Raw genomic sequence first — 22,590 nt, forward strand, 5'->3', positions numbered from 1 at the left:
CTTTTGTTTGTCTTTGAAATATATATTTTTTTATTTTAAAAGAGATAAACCAGCATGTTTGCCGAGTTCGCTAATAACCACGACAAGGTTCTGCTGGTATCTGAGCACCAAAGAGTAAATGCACGATGAAATTGTTACTGTGGCAGGGTCGCCGGAAATATTAATAGAGCTGGTTTGACGTGGGGCTAGTCACTGAGATAAGTCTATTTCTGTTGGTTATTTTGTTTTTCACACTGTGCGTGATTTTTAGGACCGAACGTTTGCGAGTTGGTCTGTCTAAACAAACGGTTTAAAGAGCCCACCGGCGCCGGCAATTAAAGATATCATCAGCCGTCTCGCGTGCAATAGGTCTGTGTTTCGAATCCCCTGCTCTTCGTAATTCTCGACGAAATAAAAACAGTCCACGTGTCAATGATGCTGTGTACATGGGTTTCAAATGGATCTTGAAACGGCGACACCCACAGGGAATGAACTATCGCAGCAGAACAAGATTTAGCCTCTTTGGTGCATTGATAGAATAAGAACAGTCGCATATTTTCATCACAGTACCTGACAGCCTTCTATAGGGGCTCCTAGACAATGAGTCAAATTCACATGCATCATCAACCTGGCAAAGGAGAATGCCAAGATTACTACAGATGTTAACCTTAGGTTACAAGAAAACTTTGGAATCAGTTAAACCTCTAAAAGACATGCAGGCACTGGAGAATAAGGGGGGAGAGAAGCCATCCATTTGATGAAGGCACATACTTCTTAATAACACAACGTGTTCGGCACGGGCTCACGACATCAATTGATTCGCCACTTTCTGAGACGAAGCATTCAGAGTTTTGGAGTGAGAACAGTTCGGGATAATTTGTAGTGGACGATAGCTTAGTGTTCAGCAATGCATCGTTTACATTGCCTTACTACAAGTAACTCAGGTGACAAGAAATGCCCATTATAAGACAGACAAAGCAAGATTGCCGGTGTAAAATTTATATACAGAAAACTAAACTAATGTCCAACAGTTTCGAAAGGACGAGTAATCTTCGGAATATGAATTTAGGTGCTGGGATTTCATATATTTAGAACAGACACTGACAGAAGGTCCGGAACGATGGATTTTATGTGAATAGCTGTAAAATGGGAATCGGAGGAGAGGCATTTTGGTAAGCATTCTGAAATCATTAATGACCCTTTACCACTATCTCTCAAGATAGTCTTTTAACAGTAGAAACGTACCAGTGTAAAACTGTGGGCTAGAAGTGGGGAGGATAACGAAAGCTTCAGCACAAACTAAGGACACGCAGCGTGGTATGAAAAGGAAGGTGATGTGCATAACGTTAAAGGCTGCAAATGAGCATAGTGGGTCACGGAGCTTTGCGTGTTGATGTCACCTTAATTGTAAATCAGAAGAAGAAATGGACATGGGTAGAACATGCAGCGCAATGTAATCTCTAAATAACGGCTGCAGACTGAAAAGAGTCAGAAATGGATTATAGAGAGGTAAGACAAGACAGTAGGCGACAAGAGAGAAGGCGGGAATTACCATTGCAACTAAGATTGGCGATGTGAATGAAATGTTCTACATTATCTCCAGAGTAGCTGAAGTAGACGTGAAGATAATGAATAGAAAAGTTATGTGCAATCAGATATTCTTTGTGTAGCAAAGAGAAAAGTAAGCAGCCTCGAAATGAAGTAAAGAACCCTAATGTCACACTCATCTGCGCGCTACTTGACATTTTAGGGAAAATAGAGAAATGCTTTTTTTTCTTTTTCTGACTGAATCCCGATGTGTACTCGTGGAGGTCGAACCTACTGATCGCTTCAATAGATTAGCGGTAGTTCTTTCTTAACGGGAAGTAGATACTATAACGGAAGAACGGAATGAAACGTTTGGACAGAAAAGGTTTGGGGCCGCCTCAAGCTGGTAACAGGTGCAGGTTTTGAAGTAAAGAAACATTGAAATTTACTGGATGAAACGTGATGTTATATGTGCTGGTCTCTAAGCGTATGTGAGTTAATGTTGCTGTGGTTGATATACTGCGCATCTTAAGGGTATGAAATGGCTCAGACAATGACGTCACGGTGTGGTGACAATAAAACTCACCGCCAAGAAAAGACAACCACGGGAACTACAGGCTCCCTGACACACTATTATACATATCATGAAAACATGGGAGAAAGGAAAGAACGGCGCCCTAATTATTCTCCCTGTGGCAAACTCTTTCAGAGCCCAGAAGTCAGCAAGAGGCCCAAGTATATACAATACTCTGCCGGGATTTCCATTGTCTTACTGACCATCATCGTGACGGTGTTTTCGGAACTGCGACGTCACTCCCAGGAACGCCACTACGACACCTGCGACACTCTGGCGTGCTATGCCTACTCGGAGCGGCTGCGAGAGTCTATCAACTCTTCAGTGAACCCATGCGACAGCTTCACACACTACGTCTGCGATGGCTGGAGCAGTCGCAATGAGATAAGCGTCAATGACGATGCGCTGCTGTCTTCGCTGGCCCGAATGTCCCAAATGGTTCGAGATATGAAGGTGCCCAAGAGCGGACAGAATCTGATGCAACGTGCCGCAGCTTTCTACCGAAGCTGCGAACGTATTGGCAAAGGCGACAGCAATCAGCTAACAGACGTTGTACTGGCGCTGAAAGCTGCGAACGTCGTGTGGCCTCTCAATGCGCACCGTCCAGACTTCCTACAGACACTACTACACTTGTCCATTAAACTTCGGTGGCCTAGTATTTTGACCTTCAATGTACTGGCTACTCCGTCAAAAACGCGCTTGATACAGGGGCCAGCAAACGAATTTTTTATGTTACGCCAGCGAGCAAATGAGCAGCTTCATTCGCCCGGAAGCAGGCAACGTTACTTCAATACGCTGAAAAAAAAACTTCGTCGCAGCAAGCGGACCAGGAAACCCCGATGATGTCACGTTTGAAGAAACTCGAAAAGCAGAAGAAAGTATATTGGATGTACTCTGGCCTGGGAGCGGTGTACATATGTTGCTGAATATTGATGCAGAGTTTGAATTTTTTGTCCCCAAATCCTTGGCGCTACAGTGGAAGGAAACTCTGGTAGAGTATTGCTTAGGGACGCAAAATAACACCGATATCGAGTTGGTCACCGATTCATATGCATTTATCTTCATCTTCTTCGATTTGTGGGTTAAGTACGGAGACGATCAAATGCATCTCCTGCTATCCTGGTGCACGGTTCAGGTGGCAGCATTGTTTGCTAACCAGGAGCTGCTCGTCAACTTCTACGGCACAAACCAGAAGGTGGAGCTCGGCCATGCCGCCTTCTGCTTCAGCAAAACTTTCGTCGCTACCGGAGACGCACTGCTTTACAGGTTCGTTCCCGTCTGAAACGCAGAAGCATTTTACATTACATAACAAGGAGGCACAGATCGAGCTTATTCTTTTATAGAGCCCGCAACATGCATGTTCTAGGATGCGGAAAGGCATGCTCTTGAGCTCATTCTTCTTTTTGTCCAGGAATTTAGGTGGGTACAATTCAGGTCCGCAGTGAACACAACAAAGCGTTACCCTGTGTGAAAAGAATTGCGCTGTTACCAATTTTTACAACGTGAAAAGGTATCGCAAGACCAAATTTATTGGGCAGGAGTTTTATTTGTTTCCTTTATTTCTTATGGTGGAACATTAATATGTAGATTCCGTTTGTTGTTGAGATTGCTCGAGGGCCTGACACAAGCAAAGTTCATTCTTACCAAGTGCTGTTTGTTTCAGGATGTCCTTTACAATAATTCCTCATTCCACTCTCTGACAGCCTAACCAAAACTTATTTCAAAACAGCTAGTTGCGTACTTAGAAAAAATGACAGCGTTGTCTGCATCCGCCAAGTTGGGCATTTGTTTTTTTAGCATGAAATAAAATTACTACAGCAGGCATTAGTTCTTTATAGTGTCTTTGTCAATGCTGGCTCTCGGCTGACATTTCTGTAATTGTTATGGCGCCCCTCTCTGCACCAGTGTGCTACATTTAGAGTATACAAAAACAACACAGTATTGTGTTCATTTCAGCAGGCATTCATTTACGAGGTTACAAAAGTTCTTGGCAGAGTAATGTGACTTTACTTGACCGTTTTTGTTCATGCTTTCGAAAGGAGACAAATTAAAAAGAAAAGAAAGTGTCGAAATATATGCTGACAGCGGCTTTACTCGGAACCGGACGCGTGCAATTAGTCGCGTTCAGTGGCATTCAAAATATTCGAACGAGGAAGCACGAGACGGACGGGCTTCTCAGTAGTTCCGGCACGGAGTCTTAGCACGGCTCGTATAAGTATACAGTCGGCATCTTCTTTAGCGTAAAATACACAAGGCTGCAGGTTTGAATTTCGTTAAGAGACTGAAGTGAAACACTGCTCGCAATTTCAGGTTCAGTGAGACCACCCTTCCTGGCAGCCTTCGACAAGAGGCACGAGCGCTCATTATGGACGTTCGCCAGTCTCTGCAGAGGCAAATTCTAAGCTGGGAATACCGTGATGATAATGTGACTGTAGTACACGACTGGGACTCCACCTCTGTTGTGCTGCAGTACTTCGAGAAACCTGTACAAGATGACGACGGTGAACCAGGTATATACGCGCGGGAAGCTGCCTCAGAATACCACCAAACCCGATAGCGGGGGTGGTTTGTAGGTACCTCACATTGTAATAAACTAGGAGCGCTATCCGCAGAAAATAAATTAATGAAATGAATTTCAAAGTATTTAGAGTGTTCTCCGCCTCCACAATAGTGCCAGGCTGCCTGAAGTACACGTTCTGATAAATTTCTTCACACTACAGATTCATAGAAATATCTCGTCTTATTTAACATACATTGGCTAAATGGAAGATTCTTGAACATCTAGATTTTAGCGTTCGCGTGCTATGCGATGTCTGTGCATCTTAAGGAACGCCAGGTGGTCCTTAGACCTTAGTTGGAATTTTGCAGCGGACACACATTTTACGCATTCAGACAAGCACTTTTGAGATGCTCTGAAACATGCAAAATGTGAGAGCTTGTGAAAAGATCAAATCTTTTTCCGTCCACAAATATTTTCATATTTAATTTTAAAACCGTTCGGTTGGACGTATATTTTAGAGTAAACATTGCAGTAACTTCTCCCAAGGAAATGTTCGAATGGAGAAGGACTTGCTTACGTTACTATCCGCGAGCGGTGATCATTGCTGTAGTTGATTTCGCATTTTAAGAAAAGTACAATAAGGTGGATTAAATCAATTGCCTAAGTGATAAGTGATGCCTGAGCAGAAAAATAGTATTCTTGAATTGATTTACGCGCCTACTTTGACTTTTTGAAATTCCAGTGCGGAAACGAGGAATCCAATTTTTTGCACCATAGGGTTACTATTACTAAATCTATGGAGTGTGCCTGTTATATATAAGGCTGATGTTTGAATATGAAATGTCACATTAGAAACTACGGGGCATAGTTTTGTTTTACCAATCTGAGCCCCAACGCAATACGATCGCCAGCGGATTTATGCTGGGTGCCAACCAATTTAACCCATATATGTAAAATGAATACGATAGAGGGCTCCAAATCACGAAACTTGCATTCCAGAAATAAATTGAAATTGAGATAATTTTTCACACCATGGGGGGGGGGGGGGGGGCGACGAGCAAGCGAAGCGTCAACTTATAGGATAGCTTTCGTCAATATTATGACAAATATTGCCTTGATACAAATGTTTTAAAAAGTACAGACACGTGCATTCACTAATAAAATAAGGTGTACTTTCTTTTGCAAGAAATCTAAATGTTTTTGCAAGAACATAAAAAAAGAATCATTGCTAAAAACACTGAAGAGAAGAAAATTGTAAAGCAGGCGGCAATATTTGCGCCTCCGTTGTGTGTGCCGCATTGTTGTGCGCATTTGCACAACGGAGTGTAGCCGGACGGTGACGGTGCGTATTCGCATATTATAAGCAGGTCGTCGTTTGAATGATGTACTTTAACGCGCAGTATTTTCTTCCATGGAAGCCGATGAGCAGTGCTCTGACATCCTAATCGGATACCGGAAACGGGGACCGCCGTTCAAGCCTCCAGGTGCGCCGAGAAGAACAGCAATGTCTCCAAGCTTGACAGGGACAGAATTCTCGAAGTGTCGAAGCGTGGAGGAGATGTGAAAAAAAAAATGGAGGCACGCTGGGCATCAATTTAAAGACGGAGATCCCACTGCAGCGGCATATAGAGAAACGTTGAAGAAAGAAGGAATATCGAAGAAATTCGGAAATTCGGTTCTAACGGGTTTAAAAAGTATTTTGGATAATGATGCTGCTTTCACGCTGAAGAAAATAAAGCAAGCGGTGAAAGATTTACCAGGAATCGTCACCAGCACAAGTAGCATTGATGGCCTACTGGATTCGCACGGATACTCCATGAAGTTGGCGACTGAGGTTGACTCACCGCAAGAGAGACGACGTGAAACACAGCCGCAAATCATAAGAGCAATGACTGCAGTGCGGAGCAACTCGCGTGTGCATGTTTTACGTCGATGAGACGAACTATAACATATGGTGTTCTATGAGCTTCGGCCGTGCAAGTAAGGGACAGCCTGCTGTGCAGACGGCCACTGGCACAAAAGGAGCAAACCTTAATATTATCGCCTGCGTGTCAGCAAATGGTGCCATATAATGGACGGCCGTCTGCAAAGTTCGCTGGGTAGTGTTCAATGAATTTTTGAGCGACATATCAGCCCGTGTCGAAAGCGCAGAATCTGGTTCAGAACGGTTTTTATTTTTGACAACGCTCCGGCTCAGAGCCATGCGGAACAATCAAACCTGGCCAGTCAGATGCACTCGATCAACCGGCTGCCTTACAGCACGTGCTTTAACCCTATAGAGGTATGCGAAGTTCAAGTCGGAAGTCAAAGCTTCCCCCGTCGAGCGGAGGGACCTGGTGCTCATCACTCCTTTTGGAATGACTAAAAAGTACCACCGGCGCTGTTTGTTGCTCGACGTTGCCCGATACTCTATGCAGCAAATACAAAGGGTAGAGAGTGCTGCTTTCAACCGCCATAACTTCTATTTTATACGGGCAGCTTTGCGTGAAGACGATATTTAAAAACTACCGTTACTCTTAGAGCTACCTAATGTGTCCCAGCAAATAAAATTGCACTTCAAAGACGGCCGCCTCTGTTCTTGTTCAAAAAAGAGCGCGAACAAACGGGGACGAAAGGAAGAAACCACAGGAACAAAAACAATGATGTATCTCCAACTCGCCCGCTTAACTATTCTGTTCTTGCACAAGCCTATAATTAGCAATCTACACCACTAGGATTGCAGCCCAGGCAAATTGAGCACTGCTGCTAAGGTGACTACAGTGAGAGGCCTGGGTCTGGGTTGTAAGCTCCGCTGTACGTAGTATAACTTTGCCGTGTCACGACCAAACTGAATGCAGCGGCGCCCGTGTTCTCATTCCGTGGTAGTGGCCGCATAAAATGGAAAAGCGGTGAAATGAGGTAGTGTTTCTCTCGCGCTAAGTTTCTCGCCTGCACCAAATCTGCTTTGCACAAATTCTTATTTTCTGCTAGTGGTGTTGAATCCATGATTAGAAAAAGAAAACTTTTCTGTAATCATCATCATCAGCCTGACTATACCCACTGCAGGGCGAAGGCCTCTCCCATATTTCTCTAATCAACCCGGTTCTGTGCTAGCTGCATCCACTGTACCCCTGCGAACTTCTTAACCTCATCCACCCACCTAACTTTCTGCCGACCCCTGCTACGCTTTCCTTTCCTTGGAATCCAGTTTGTTACCCCAAGCGACCATCGGTTATCCTCTCTTCGCACTACATGTCCTGCCCATGCCCATTTCTTCTTGACTTCCACTAGAACGCCAGTAACTTGAGTCATTTCTCTGACCCAATCTGCAGGCTTCCTATCTCTTAATGCTACCCCTACCATTTTCCGATCCATAGCCCTCTGCGTTGTCCTCAACTTAAGTAGAACCCTCTTGGTTAGCCTCCACGTTTTAGCCCCATAGGTGAGTACAGGTAAGATGCAACTGTTGTATACTTTCCTCTTGAGCGATACCGGTAAGCTGCTAGTCATAAGGTGCGCGTGCTTGCCAAATGCACTCCATCCCAATGTGCTGTGCGATATCAGTGCACGTTAAAGAACCCCAGGTGGTAAAAATTTCCGGAGTCCTCCTCTACGGCATCTGTCATAGCCTGAGTCGCTTTGGGACGATAAACCGCACAAAAGCAAAACCAAAACCAATCTTCTCGTTATTTCCTTTTCATGGTCCGGATCTGCGGTTGCTACTTGTCCTAAGTAGACATATTGGCCTACTACTTCCAGTGGTTCGCTGTCTAATGTAAACTGCTGTTCCTTTCCGAGGCTGTTGAACATTACCTTAGTGTTCTGCATACTGATTTTCAAGCCTACCTTTCTACTTTTCCTGTCTAGATCATCAATCATCATTTGCAGTTCATGCCCCGAGTTACTTAGCAAGCATGCCATCAGCAAATCGCAGATTACTGATTCTCCATGTACCCTTATCCCTAACTGCTACCATTCCAAGTCTCTGAATACTTCCTCTAAGCAAGCTGTGAATAGTACTGGGGAGATTGTGTCTCCTTGCCTATAGCACCTTTCTTTATGGGAATTTTGTTACTTTCTTTATGCAGAACTATGGTTGCTGTGCAGCCACTATATATATCTTCCCGCACTTTCACGTACGGCTCGTCTATCCCCTGATTTCGCTATGCCTGCATCACCGCTGAGATATCTACTGGGTCAAATGCTTTTTCGTAATCAATGAATGCTATGTATAAGGGCTGGTTATTCCGAGCATTTTTCTATCACCTGATTGATGGTATGGATATGATCGATAGTAGAGTAGCGTTTCCGAAAACCTGCTTGCTCCTTTGCTTGATTGCAGTCTAAGGTTGTCCTGACTCTATTAGCGATTAACTTGGTAAATACCTTATACGTAACAGACAGTAAGCTGATTGGTCTAATTTTTAAGGTCCTTAGCATCCCCTTTCTTATGAATGAGGATAATGTTAGCGTTCATCTATGGTTCCGGTACCGTCGATGACACCAGGCACTGCGTATAAAGGGTGGCCAGTTTTTCTAGCACGATATCCCCCCCCCCCCCCCGTACTTTTCTGCACCCGTTGCAATTTCATGACAACAGCCGGCTGTTGTGTGAAGGCCACACTTGCCATCAGCATGCAGAATCAGTGCCTATGACAACCCATAATAAGGAGTGCATAACCAGGCAATTAGAACATGACAGTCATATTTATTCACTTATGTGCCTAAGCTAAATCTTGCAAGGAAGGCATCACAAACAGCGGTTTTTCAGCTGCGCGTGGTTCTTGGGTGTTGCAAGATATAGAACAAAGCGAAACAGGGCATACAGATGTGACGCTTAAGCGTCGCATTATCGGCAAATTGATCTCAATTTCTATTTATTTCCGGAATTCATGTTTTGTGCTTTGGAGCCCTCTGCCGCGTTAATTCTCCACATACGATTTAAATTGGTTTGCACCCGGATTAATTCCGCTGGCGCTTGTATTAATTGCCTTGGTAGTCGTATTAAATTGGGTGTCGCTCTCATTATTCGAGTTGGCGCTTGAATTAAATATGTTGGCGCTTTGATTAAATGTTTTGCACTCGAATGAAATTAGACGGGGCTCAGATTATTTCCACTGGCACTAGGAATAAATTCAGGGGGAAAACCTGTAAAACAAACAAATAAATGTATGGAGAAATAGCAGGATTAACATTTTGTGTTCAAATGAGTATAGTAATAGTTCTCCGGGTAGACGCGGTGCACGTAAAGGGACGATGCTATCAGCGCAGTTACTTCAATGCTTGCTATCATGGTGACAGGATCGCTGCGGTGCTTCTGTTATCTCGTGAGGCGGCGACATTTCATGGGCGCCCAATGATGTATATGCAGATTTGGCAGCCTAGGCTCCCATAATAGTTTTGTGACAGCGTCCAAAGTTTCACCCTTGTGATAACGTTCTAACTACACTGTATTCTATTTCGCGACCTATAATTCTTTTTCGCAATGTACCACAACGAAGAATGCAACGCCCATTGACTACACCGAGAAATTGAAATGTATACAATGAGGGCAGTTCCGCGCAGTATCGGCTAGTTAGGTCCAAATAAGACGTGCCACTAATTTATGCCATTTCCGATGCCGGCATGCAGAAGCCAACAATATCTTCGACGAAGGCGCAGTTGACATGGGGGACTCTCTGGTCGCTAACTGGCACCTGGCATCTAACGCTACGTTCCTGCACCCATCTTCCCGGTATCTGTCAAAAGTCATGCAAGACCTGGGTTTGTACCTAGTGCACACGGATACCTTACAACCGGACTTTTCCCTGCTGCCGTACGCCTTCGGCTTTCCATACTTCGACCACGGAGCAACACGAGCGCTAAACTACGCAGGGATTGGCAGCCGTGTAGCTGAAGCGCTCATCATGCTCTTCACCTCTGTGTATATCTTCTCCCAGCGGACAGGAGGTGTAATTGCGGCGCACGCTCAGTGCATGGCAAACGTCTCATCAAGTGAGGTAAGAGAGCAGTCCAGCATTCCGCGTTATTAGCAGCCTGCGATGTTTCGCCCTGGCAAGTGCCCAAGTTATTTTTCTCTCTTAATTTACCCCACCTGGTTACGTTTCTATACAAACTGACCGGCAAGAGGGCAGATGCTGCGGTTTAGCCTTACTTGCTCGTTCATATCTGAAATATTTTATACTACCTGCTCCTTACAGCACTGAGTAAATTTGGTGCTTTATTTAGAAAAAAAGACTGTTATTTGTGCGTTTTTTAGCTTACTCACAACTAAATTTTTATTCAGGAAACGTGCAACTTATACAAAACAAGCTAAAGAAATAACGAAGAAAAGAAAGGAAGAAATCACGCAGGCGCTTCTAGGTGCAGAGATTGTTTGTGGTGGAGAACCACCATTGGATGAGCACCACAGTTTAGGTAATTTTTTGTGATACGACATGCTTCGGATATCTCCCTAGTCAGTTGATCAGTGTGACGAAATAAAACGACATTTTCTGAGCGATTTCGTCTAAGCGATATTTTTCTTTCCAAAGTGGATGTGGCCATTGAAAAGAATATGTGTGGCCTTTCCAAGAAAATTTTCAGGTGCGTTGATTTGTTGAACGTGCCGATTTCACTCCACGTTGTCAGGATGTGGCAAAAAGTTTCAAAGAAAATTGGTTTTGTCTTGAATTCGCCTATGAAACGCCCTCTAACGATGGTTTGCAATTCCTTGATATTAATCTCCGGTTCATGGATTACCGCGTTTGTTGAATGTATTCCCAAGGTGAACCACTTTTAGATTTTAAATCCAGCCACTACAAGATAGTAAAATGTGTATTGTGGTAGCCTGTTTAGGTTTTTCATTAAATAAATCTTGTCATCACTCAATGCACGATAGCTTTACGGAACAAGTAAACGGGCCAAGACGGGCGGGGTTTCCTCTTATGTCCATCGCTTCTCACTTAAATTGAAAAATGTGGGCAACACATATGGTGTGAGAGTTTTATTGCGAAAGCGACACTACTCGCAATTTCAAGCCTGCGCGTGACCCGGCCACAGTTACGTTTTACCCACGTGACGCTGTGACATCACACCCCACGTGACACACAGGCTGGCAGGAGCTGCCTACTTGGGTCTCTCGTTTCACATGGGACGGTTATGTCAGAATAAGCCTGCTAGGACCCTGGCATTCACATTACCCCTATAGGCCGCTAAGGCACGTTCATATGTGTTGGTTAAAGCGGGGCTTTATATCTAGGCTGAGGAAGAAGAAAAAGAAGAGCGCTCGGTCACCCGTAACTAATGATTTCGCTCAATATTTGGTTCAGCAGCGTTGAACCCTTGTAATTTTCATTTTCAGCCCCGAAAAAAGTCGGTAGCATTTGCGCTGTGGTTGACTGGCGGGCAAATGGTGCCCCTTGCGAAAACGAAAGGCCTGTTCAGTCAACTATGACAATCGGTACGTCAAATGTACAAAAGGGGTTGTGTACCGCACACCTCTCTCCTGTGGCCGAACCTATATTGGGCAAACTGGCCGGGGCCTCAATGTTAGATTTTAGGAACACAATCGATCTCTGAAGAAACCCCCGTCGTCCAATCTGGCCAAACACTGCGCTAAGAGCAGTGGCTGCAGGCCGATACTATGTGATACTGGTGTTTTATTTCATTCCACTGATCAAATAACTAGGAAGATATCAGAAGCATATCATACAAAAAAAAATGACCTAAACTGTGTTGGTGATACAATGGTGGTTCTCGACCAAAAAGAATTTTTGCACATTGATGCGCCTGCGTGATTTCTTCCTTTCTTCCTTTTTTCGTTCTTTATTGAGCTTGTTTTGTATAAATTGCCTATTTCCTGATAAAAAATTAGTCGTGAGCAAGCGCTTGTGGTGTGTTTTCTTTCTTGTCCCGTGTCGTGTGAGCTGTTTAATTTCCCAGGTGGGATGTCTGTTACTGACATTAGTTCTCTGTTTTCTGGCAGACATGCAACTATCCCAGAACAGGGAACGTCTTTAGTATTACTATATGCCCTCAATGTTTTTAACAGCTCGCAGTAACAGCACACTTGAATGCCTCTTTTATTTCTAGAAATGTTACCATTGCCATCTGGATTTTTGTGTAGCGCTGAGTTGATATGCTGAGAATGTGATGTAACCACAGTAGTTGTTCATTCACCTGATTCAAATTCATGCTTGTTAGCAGAAAGTACGTTATTATCAAGCGGAAACTTTTTATATTGTACAGCTTTAATGGATTGAAAAGAGTGTTGATTACACTGAGCGCAGTATTTATTATGGCACAACTTTCGCAATCTCCAAAATATTGGATATTTGCAACTAACAATTTCGTGGTCAGTTATTTTGCATAACAGGGCCAAATTATTGACATTGTATTTAATATCTTCGCTGGTACTCCGACGTAAGCTCACCCATCGTTTCTTGCAGTGCTTTCATTACTGACATCTTTTCATGTTAAGTTACATCTGGGAAAGCGAAAGTGTCATTTCCCTTCATGAGGCATTGCAGGAAATTCATTTAACAAGTTTCTTCTGCATTCGATGAAATTATTAATGAAAATATTTGGGACCACAATCAGAGATTACTTCAGGAAAGATGTATCAGTTTCTTAATCCAAAATCACTCGCAGTTCTCATATGTTTATAATATTTCATTTCTGGCGCCTAATTAGGCTTGTGTGTAGTATCGCTTCTATAACTTATCATCTCTGCAACCGACGTGTTTCGGTAGTACCTGAAATGTGCGAGGTAATAACCATTAGACCGATAATTTCTCCCGTTGTGTTAGTAAGAATCCTTTTTCCATTGCATCACCTGTAGCTTTTCTTGTCCAAGGGCTTATACCATGGTCGCTTAGTTTATGTACGAGTGGATAGATCAGTGGCATCTCTTATTTTAACCACCAGGTTGTGATATTGAGTCTGGGTCGCTATCTCACTCGCCTTCACTCTATTATGCATGAATAATATGCATGCAACGGAGAAAATTTTCTTCTCCGAAAAATATCTCTCTAGGCGACAAATATCTCGAGAAACATTATTTGAGGAAATCAACAACCTTTTTATTATATTTTCACTGTGTCCTCATATTTTTGCGGTGCATTCCCGTACGATAAGTCTAAGTTCAACATCAGGAGTACCTCCAGAACACCACAGCACACCAGCACAACAGCGTCAGCTTCAGTGTCGCCATCGTTCGGGCCAGCGCACAAAACATCATCTTCAGCACAACAGCGTCAGCTTCAGTGTCGCCATCGTTCGGGCCAGCGCACAAAACATCATCTTCGTCTTCTATCTCGGATACACACCGTGACACTAGCCCCCGCGGGGCAAGCACGGTCTCGGTGCTTGCTAAACCGAGGTGGGGGAAATAGTAGAGTTTAAGACGAGCGACGTGAACAGATTGTGGAGGTGTTCAGTAGAGTCAGGCGTGAGAGACAGGGCGTGATCTTGTAGGTCACGCCACTGAGTTGCTGCAAGACGCGGTAGGGACCCACGTAACGGGGCATGAGTTTCTCGCACAGGCCCACATAACGGGCCGGGAGCCAGAGGAGGATGATGGGTCCAGGCGAATAGCGTACTTCCCGATGTCGGTGATCGCAATGATGTTTGGGTCCATCTGGGAAGCCCTGAGGCGATCCAGAGGAATGTTTCTGGCGTTGTCGGCGCGTGCTATGACAGCGGAAGCATGACTGCTAGCATTGTCTACAGCAGGCAACAAGCTGTCGAAAGGGAGCAGAGGGTCACGGTCAAATAGGCAAAAAAAGGGTGAGTAGCCGGTTGAATCATGACGGGACGAACGTTATGCAAACGTGACGAATGGCAAATTGATGTTTCAGTGATAGCGTGATAGCGTATCGCGTTGTGTAAACAGTGGCGACCGCAATCCATGTCTCCCTGAAGTCGATGTTGGGAAATGCTCAAGGAGGTCAAGGGCGGCGCGGGAAAATGGGTCAGAAGAAACTTCTATCGGTTGAAGGTGACCTCTAGGCTGAAGCTGCGTCTTCTTTCAGCAGTGGCACAGGTCGAAAGTTGCAACGCAGTGGCGGACAGAGCGATAACGGCCTGGTCAGAAAAAACCGCCTGCCTACGCTACCACACGTGCGAGACACTCCCAGGTGTCCTGCTGTAGGAGCGTCATTAAAATGGGCTAAAACAGTAAAGTGGTGATGATTAGGGACAACGAGAAAAAGGTCCGCACGAGCATATTGACGGAAGGATCGGAGTCGTCGGTGCATAGCTGGTATATATTAGGTCGTAGGGAAGGGTCACGACTCTGTTCGGCACTGACGGGTAGAAAGTCGGTGATGACAACACGTAGTAGTTGATGGACGTAGATGGACAACGCACCTTAACAATATCAGGACATCATGCCGTAAGGTGGTCGAGGTAATCGGCTTAAGTACATAGTTAAATAGTAATGGTCTAAGCATGCAGCGTACTCATGCCAGAACAGCACAATAACAATTTAAAGTAAAAGGTTGATGATGGGGCCTTGCACAATCCGCTTATGCGCTGTGGAAAGAATCGGAGCACTCGCTACACAGAGGGACGTGGCAGCGATTGCAGAGATATATTATCTTGCCACTGGAGGAAGGACTTCGACAATAGTTAGCTTACTTCTGGTTACTCTTGTTTGGGAAATGCTACCCGAAGTCGCATATTGTTTCTACAGACGCATCGTGGATCACTTGTTTATACATAAAAGCTGGCGCTGGCTTATTGGATTAGCAGCCTCAACGCCTGATCTCTTTGGTTTTAGCTCCTTGGCAACGCGAACTCGGAGCTCAAGTTGGTTCATAAAGTGTTCCTTGCCAATATTGCATCTCCATACAATACTAAATGCGGCAATATTGCAATTGCCGCATTTAGTAGGTGGAAGGCATTGTCATTTAACTCCTCTAGTTCCGGACTATACTTCTGTACCTTGCAATCAAAAAACCCATGCTGTCGACAACCCCCATGTGTTCATTGTAAACTTATGAGTGCAGCCTGGCGACATCGATTGCAATGCTCTCTTTCCTTTTGCCTTTTTCGAATCTATACAATCCTGTTTGGAAAAACATTCTAAAATAAGGACTCAGAAATTGCAGCAATGAAGTAGTCAATCGTTATGTGCGTCGTGCATGTTGATCCTGTGCTCGCCAATAAACACAGCAGTGCTAAGATCTCTATCTAAATAATCATCTTCAGAATCGTGATCGGAGTTAAATTAGAGGTCCAGAAGAGCATAGATTTCCTCCTTGGACACTCCCTGCTTTCAAGACGCACATGCACACACGCACACGCACACACGCACACGCACACACACACACACACGCACACGCACACACGCACACGCACACACACACACGCACACACACACACACACACACACACACACACACACACACACACACACACACACACACACACACACACACACACACACACACACACACACACACACACACACACACACACACACACACACACACACACACACACACACACACACACACACACACACACACACACACACACACACACACACACACACACACACACACACACACACACACACACACACACACACACACACACACACACACACACACACACACACACACACACACACACACACACACACACACACACACACACACACACACACACACACACACACACACACACACACACACACACACACACACACACACACACACACACACACACACACACACACACACAAATTCCCGCCAAGACAGCCTGCACTGCGCAAGGAAAGCTCGGAGAACTACACGTGCTTTGGGTCCAGGCCTGCAATTCTGCAAGTGCGTTTTTCTTGAGGACGCAATTTTCATGCATAATATTCCCCTTTGAGGACAAATGTTTGTTTCCAAGTATACAAGACATAGCCGTAAAAAAGTGACAGCTGGCTGACGTTAAATAAGAGTTGTACTTTGCGCTTATAGTTTTTATACTCAGACAGAGGCATGCCTCTCGATGAAGTATTTTTTGTTAGGAACATTCGATGGCCTTAAACAAGCGTACTCCGCATCAGAACCTGGTATTTCAAGAAACTTTGAAGGCTACTGTAATTTGTGAAATATGTTAGAAACCTTGGCATGTCCTCAGCTGACTCCATGTGGGTAGCGACACGCTCCCATTAGGTAAAAAGTTTTTAGAGCAGGGTACATGTGTGTCCTCATATGAGGCCCGTATGCATGAGAGGGTTAAGTATTGGTGCAAATGGCCGCACTGAAGCGAAGATCGCACGTAAATGTACCCGACTCGAGTTGCACATTTTCTAGGCTGCTGGAATTGTAGCGCGAAGGGTCGCAGGGATAAAGCACAACAGTAGGATTCAGTCATAAAAAACCATGTTGTGAACACCAGCAAACACATTCACGTTCTTGCAAATTACATAGTAAATCAGAGGGGCAGAATATTTGGGGACTCAAATATTCCCAGCTATAACATTCGTCCTGTTAAGACTGCGTCAGCAAGAAGTATTCACAGCAGTCATCTTTCAACAAATCAATGTTGAAATCGCCACAGACAATTTAAACAATTTACCTGTCGCAGGTGATAACAAAATAATACTCATTACGGGATGAAACTTATTTAAACGTGCTTTGTGTGCGGTGAAAAACACCAGTAATGATGCCGAATTTTTATTTGATGATTGGTGATAATTAGCATAAAAGTGGTAACAGCGATCAAGCTGGCCTCGCCGGGGTGGTGCAGTGGTAAGACGCCCGACTACTGTGCCGGAGCTCCCGGGTTCGATCCCGACCACGGCGGCTGCGTTTCGATGGAGGCGAAACGAAGTGGTGTCCGTGTGCTGTGCTATGTCAGCGCACGTTAAAGATCCCCAGGTGGTCGAAATTACTCCGTAGCCCTCCAATACGGCTCCCCTTTCTCTCTTTCCACTTTCACTCCCACCTGCCTCCCTTCCCGTACGGCGCGGTTCAGGTGTCCACAGAGCAAGTGTCACAGATACTGCGTCTATCCTTCCTGTGAACCAACCAACCAATCAAGCTGCTGAACAAAAATTGCAACGACACCATCACGTGATCTAGCCTCCCGAGGTCGCGAAAATGTGGTTGCCCAAAGAGTTTAGCAGTTTTTCCTTGCATGAGCCTAGTCTATGCCAGCGCAATAACATCTTTGCGGTATGTGTAACGTGCCCTATAAGCAATCAAGTGATCAAAGTTTTCCCTATCATTCCGGGAGTTATAATGTAACACGTATACCTTAAGGAGCCGAAGCCAGTAGCTTTCTATTTGGCGAGAACACTAAGTCATTCAGAGATTGAGCGATTGCTGAGTACCTCTATTTGTTGCAAGAACTGGGCAAGGTCAGCCAGGCAAGTTAGTTGCAATACCTGCCAAGTGTCCGTTTTGCGCATCAAAACTTTAGCGTTCATAATGCAAGCGTACTTCGAACCATTATCTTTAGTTTCGTTCAAAGGATGGCTGAGCAGCACTTTCTTTGCTAGACTCAAATATTCAGTTACATAAACTGGTGCACGACGTTCCTCTGAACTGATAAGCCCAGCTGAAATGTATTTAGTCTTTCGTTTCGGCAGTTTTCAGCAATTTGCCTCTAAAGGCACGGGTGTGGATTTGACCGCATTTGACTATTTATGAATGGCCTTCTGTGAAAGGTGTCAATATCGCTCTCACTGATCTGAATTTGCATATGGCATGATATCTCGTTCAAACTAGATACGAAGTTTTCCCTTGGACTAGAGGAAGATTTTTGGTTTTGAGGTTACTTCTGCTGTATTCTTGGAAGTCATTTCCCCCTTTTCATCTCCTCTAGTTTCGTTTCGGGGCGAACGTTTTTCTCCTTTAGTTCTACGCGCTAATCTTGTATGTTTCAGGTAAAGGACTTTCTAGGCTCTATAGCGAAGACTGATGGGTGAGGTGGTACGACATTCAAGGAAGAAAGCAGTGTACCAGTACAAACACGAGGGAAGGAGAGACAAGGCACAACGCTGACTAACAACTGATTGTCATATGCAGAGCACCCGTGTTTAAGCACAAAAGCACTTCAGATAAACCAGAAAGGAAAAAACACGGGAAAACAAAGCAATAAAATTTACAATGATACAAAAAACGTGTTCTTTATGTGATATGGCGATGAATGGAGTGCTAACGGATGCCGGCCCTAGCTTCGCAATCTCTGAAGCCTGAATGACCTTCTTGTAACCGTATCTTTGTGATATGCTGCAACTTCACAATTATAGACCTGCGAATGACACGCACGATATTTCACGGCAATGAATCTCGATATGGATGTATGTATGAATAATTTTATTAAGATGCCGACAAACGATGGTTTAAAGAGTCGTGAGACTGGCTAAGCGTCGACCTGGGTTATGCCCTACTCTGCATTACCTCATTTTGGCCCGTTTGTGGTGGGTTGTGAGGCTTCTGCGTTTCGAGCGCTCCATGGGCCTGCTGGACAGCGCATAGTTGAATGTCCTTGACTGTACTTTGCACAGCACTTTGAAATTCCCACATGATGTGCCATTGGTCCGCCGGACCCACTTGACATACACTGCACATATCATTCGTGTATATCTCTGGGTGCACGACATGTAGCACTGCCGGGGCGAGAAGTGACCTGATTTGTATTTGCCTTAGGATGACTGCCTCCTCCCGAGTAAGTACCGGATGAGGAGGCGGTCATCCTGAGGCAATACAAACCGGGTGAGTTCTCGTCCCAGCAGTGCTACATGTCCTCCACCTAGACATGTACACGAGTGATATGAGCAGTGTATGTCAAGTGGGTCCGGCGGAATTCACTTTGCGGAGCAGCATTTTTTACACTAATGCAGGGTTCCCTCAGCTTGTCGTTAAGACAACCACTAGTTTGACCAACATATAGTGTCCACAGGACAGATGGAGAGAGTATACAATGTGTCTCTTGCAGGGTTCACACTTGTTTTGATGCTTTTTCATGCAGACGGGGACAGTTTTTAAATACTTTTCCAGTGCATGTACGTGTGCACACATGCTACCCAATCGCAGCGGAGCCGAAAATACAACGTCCACTCCCTCTTTTTTGTCAATATTTTTCATACTGTGAGACACGGCGTGAAGGCACGGATGCAGGCAAAAAGCGAGATTTCAGGCGATGCTTTTTCCGATTGCTGGCGGCAGAGAATGAAGCAGTCACTTAGTTGCAGCTCACTATTGTGGCGTCCGGAATGCTCCGGAAAAATTGCAGAATGGCTGCAGAATTAGAGAATGCCAAGCGAAACTTTTCAGCTCTTACTGCGTATGGCAAGCTTCTCGGTGCTTGTGCAATTTTACATTCTAGTTTAGCGCGTAATATACGTTGTGAAGGGCCTGCCACGTGCTAGGAGGATGCTGTAGTCAATTTTTGATTGCTTTCTTAGAGCTTTATTTTACGCTTAGTGAATCAACTATTTTTTATTTTTCATACCTGACAGCCGGCGTCGCACACTGAAACCTCCGTTTTCTTTGCTTGTTTTTTGAGTTTCATCTTGTGCTTCTTTCAAGTTTTGACTGCAAACAACCCTAGAGGAGAGAACCGGAAGTTTATATACTGTACCATCACGCATGCGCAGAACACAATATTGTGCGCCGGTGAATGTCATGGGGAGCTTTGCTGCCTTATTGCCTCTCCGATGTCCTCTGGAGACATCTCCTATCCCCGGAGAGAGGCAGCTATCTCTGCAAAACTACAGGCATTGCGCGATAATTGGCAGCTGACATGTTAGGAAAGTTATCGGTCTTAAGGTTGTGAAGCCTCAGGCGACGACATGACGGGGCTGATTAGGGAGCAGCTCAATATACATGGTAGGTTGAGGAGAATCAAAGCACACTGACTCTCTCTGTTCCGAGTCACCCATTCCCCCCCCCCCCCCCCCCCTCCCCCTTACATCCGACCCAAAGCCAGGTGCATGCGGCTTGATTAAGCTAGTCTTCATGTGTATGCTGTTGAGTATGTTTTTAAGTTTGTGTTAAATACACAGGGGACAGTTAAGGAATTAAATTATGTAAATAGCAGAGTGCATGGATGCGAACGTGGATCCGTAGCGTGAGCCTGCTGGGAAACCCATTAACTCCACTGTGTTGTGCTCTTCAAGGAACATATTAACACTTCACGAACTATTCTTATCATTTGCTGCTAGTATATCAATAAAACGTTTCTTTTTCCAGTGAAATTGTACACATTTCTTCTGCAAACCGTACAACTGTCATTGTACTTGTCTTAGCTTAATCTACTATCACCGCGTTCCCATCGGATTCCGTGCAATAGTTTTCATTAACACGGTGGCGCTAACATGTTTGCAAAGGATTCGGCGTTCTCATTTTGTGAGAATAACTCCGATTGGTCGGCAAAGTATGATGTCACCACAGAAGCTGCAAGATTTAAATGCATTGAATCGGCGGGTAAATAACAAATATCTGACCTGAAGCGATTTCATATGTCGTGTCAAAAAAGCAATGCACGTAAATGTGCTTTAAAGATAGTTAGATAACCAAGTGGCGAAATCAAACACTTCTCCTATGATTTCGCACTTTAATCTTCTGCAAAGAGGCATGTTTCAAGGAATTGGTTAAAATGCGCCCTTGTCTGAAAGTGAGTCATGATATGTTGTTTGTGTGACACCACCCCAAAGATGCAACCACCAGTGGTAACTGATAAGACTCCTTTTTTATTGCAAGTGGTTCGATGTACACCACTGATTCGTGATGGGTTCCTCTTTAGGCCGGAGGGACTGTCTTCGCGTCTTGTTCTTAAGATTTTGTACCTCGGTTATTTCCTTCAGAGTTTGCTACATTGATGGTAAAGCAAAGCTTGTCCTTGCTAAATACATTAACATAATATTTGCGATTCTTTTCACACGAAGTTGGTGAATGCTTGCTGTCGCTGGATTGCATAAGACTTTACATATGCTCTTCTTGAAATTCCTATTTGGCTTGAGTCTTATAACTATGTCCTAACGTAAAACACAAGTCATACATTTCCTGGGTCCTTCGTCAGTCTCATAAAACACGAAGGATAAACCTGTTGGAGTTTGACGTTACAATGTTCTTGTTTCCAGATCAGCATCAGCAAACTCGCACAGTACTTTGAGCCGCTCTCGTTGAAGACAGCTCTGTACGCGTACCGGGCCCGAAAAGATACCAAGAATCAGCGTCTCCGTGGCCTGGAGTTCCTGACCCCGGAGCAGCTTTTCTTTGTCGCTGCGTGCTATGTGCGCTGCGTGAGGACCAGTGGACATTCAGGCGCCGCCGATGAGTTGTGCGACGTGCCGTTTCGGGAGGTCGCTGAGTTTTCCGATGCATTTGCATGTGCATTAGGCTCACGAATGAACCCATCGCAACGGTGCGAACTGTTCTGACCCCATCCTCTGACTTCATGTTTTACGTCTCATGTTTGTGTTGAGCCACATACGTATTAGGTATAAAACGTTTAAAGCAGTGTTAAAACGAATTGAACTCGTTCAGGTCATTATATGAAGAAGGAAGAAAGAAAGAAATAGTGGCACGAACCTTAGGTTCCTTGCCCAGTAATTTCGCCAATAGCTACCAGTGTAGTCTTGGGTTCTGCTATACAGCAGCAGTAAAATTTATTTCATTAGGACTTCGGCGCACCTATCATTCTAGCATTAAGTATTGAAGTAGGGGCTTCCGAATTTGTGAAGCTTTGCTTAGATGATTATTCATCTTAACCTACAGGTAAAGCCTTCGTTTGGCCCCCACGCAAATTTGAGACAAAGTGTAGCACAGAAACGAAAAAAAAAAAAAATGACTCAGTTGAATGGTAATGCTTTCCTCACTCCAGGTTATTGAGATGAAATTACAAAAGTATTGAATAAGTTGCAATGTATATTACACAGTGAACCTAAGAAGAAAGGCGACCAACTCCAGCGTAACAAATTTGGATTAATTGTGGGCTGGTGTGTTTGCAATCATAGCTACAAAGAATATCCACTCCGTGTATGTAAAAGGGATGGAAGCTTCATTGCTAAATATAAAGAACTCTTCGAAATGCTTGCTTT

The 22,590-nt window shown here is 44.5% G+C and overlaps 1 protein-coding gene across 1 annotated transcript; it reads left to right on the forward strand.

Annotated features, from left to right (window-relative positions):
- The first annotated feature begins 1,473 nt into the window (after nt 1–1,473).
- LOC146179694 (endothelin-converting enzyme 1-like) lies at nt 1,474–21,936 on the forward strand. The gene is made up of 6 exons (XM_084580245.1): nt 1,474–1,488; nt 2,216–2,659; nt 3,168–3,346; nt 4,391–4,590; nt 10,191–10,558; nt 21,631–21,936. The coding sequence occupies exons 1-6, from the start codon at nt 1,474–1,476 to the stop codon at nt 21,928–21,930; spliced, it is 1,506 nt and encodes a 501-aa protein (XP_084436371.1). The 3' UTR covers nt 21,931–21,936.
- Nucleotides 21,937–22,590: the final 654 nt, after the last annotated feature.

This window comes from Amblyomma maculatum, chromosome 9, assembly GCF_055883805.1.
Source record: "Amblyomma maculatum isolate TAMU_Amacu chromosome 9, ASM5588380v1, whole genome shotgun sequence".
Lineage (NCBI taxonomy): Eukaryota > Metazoa > Arthropoda > Arachnida > Ixodida > Ixodidae > Amblyomma > Amblyomma maculatum.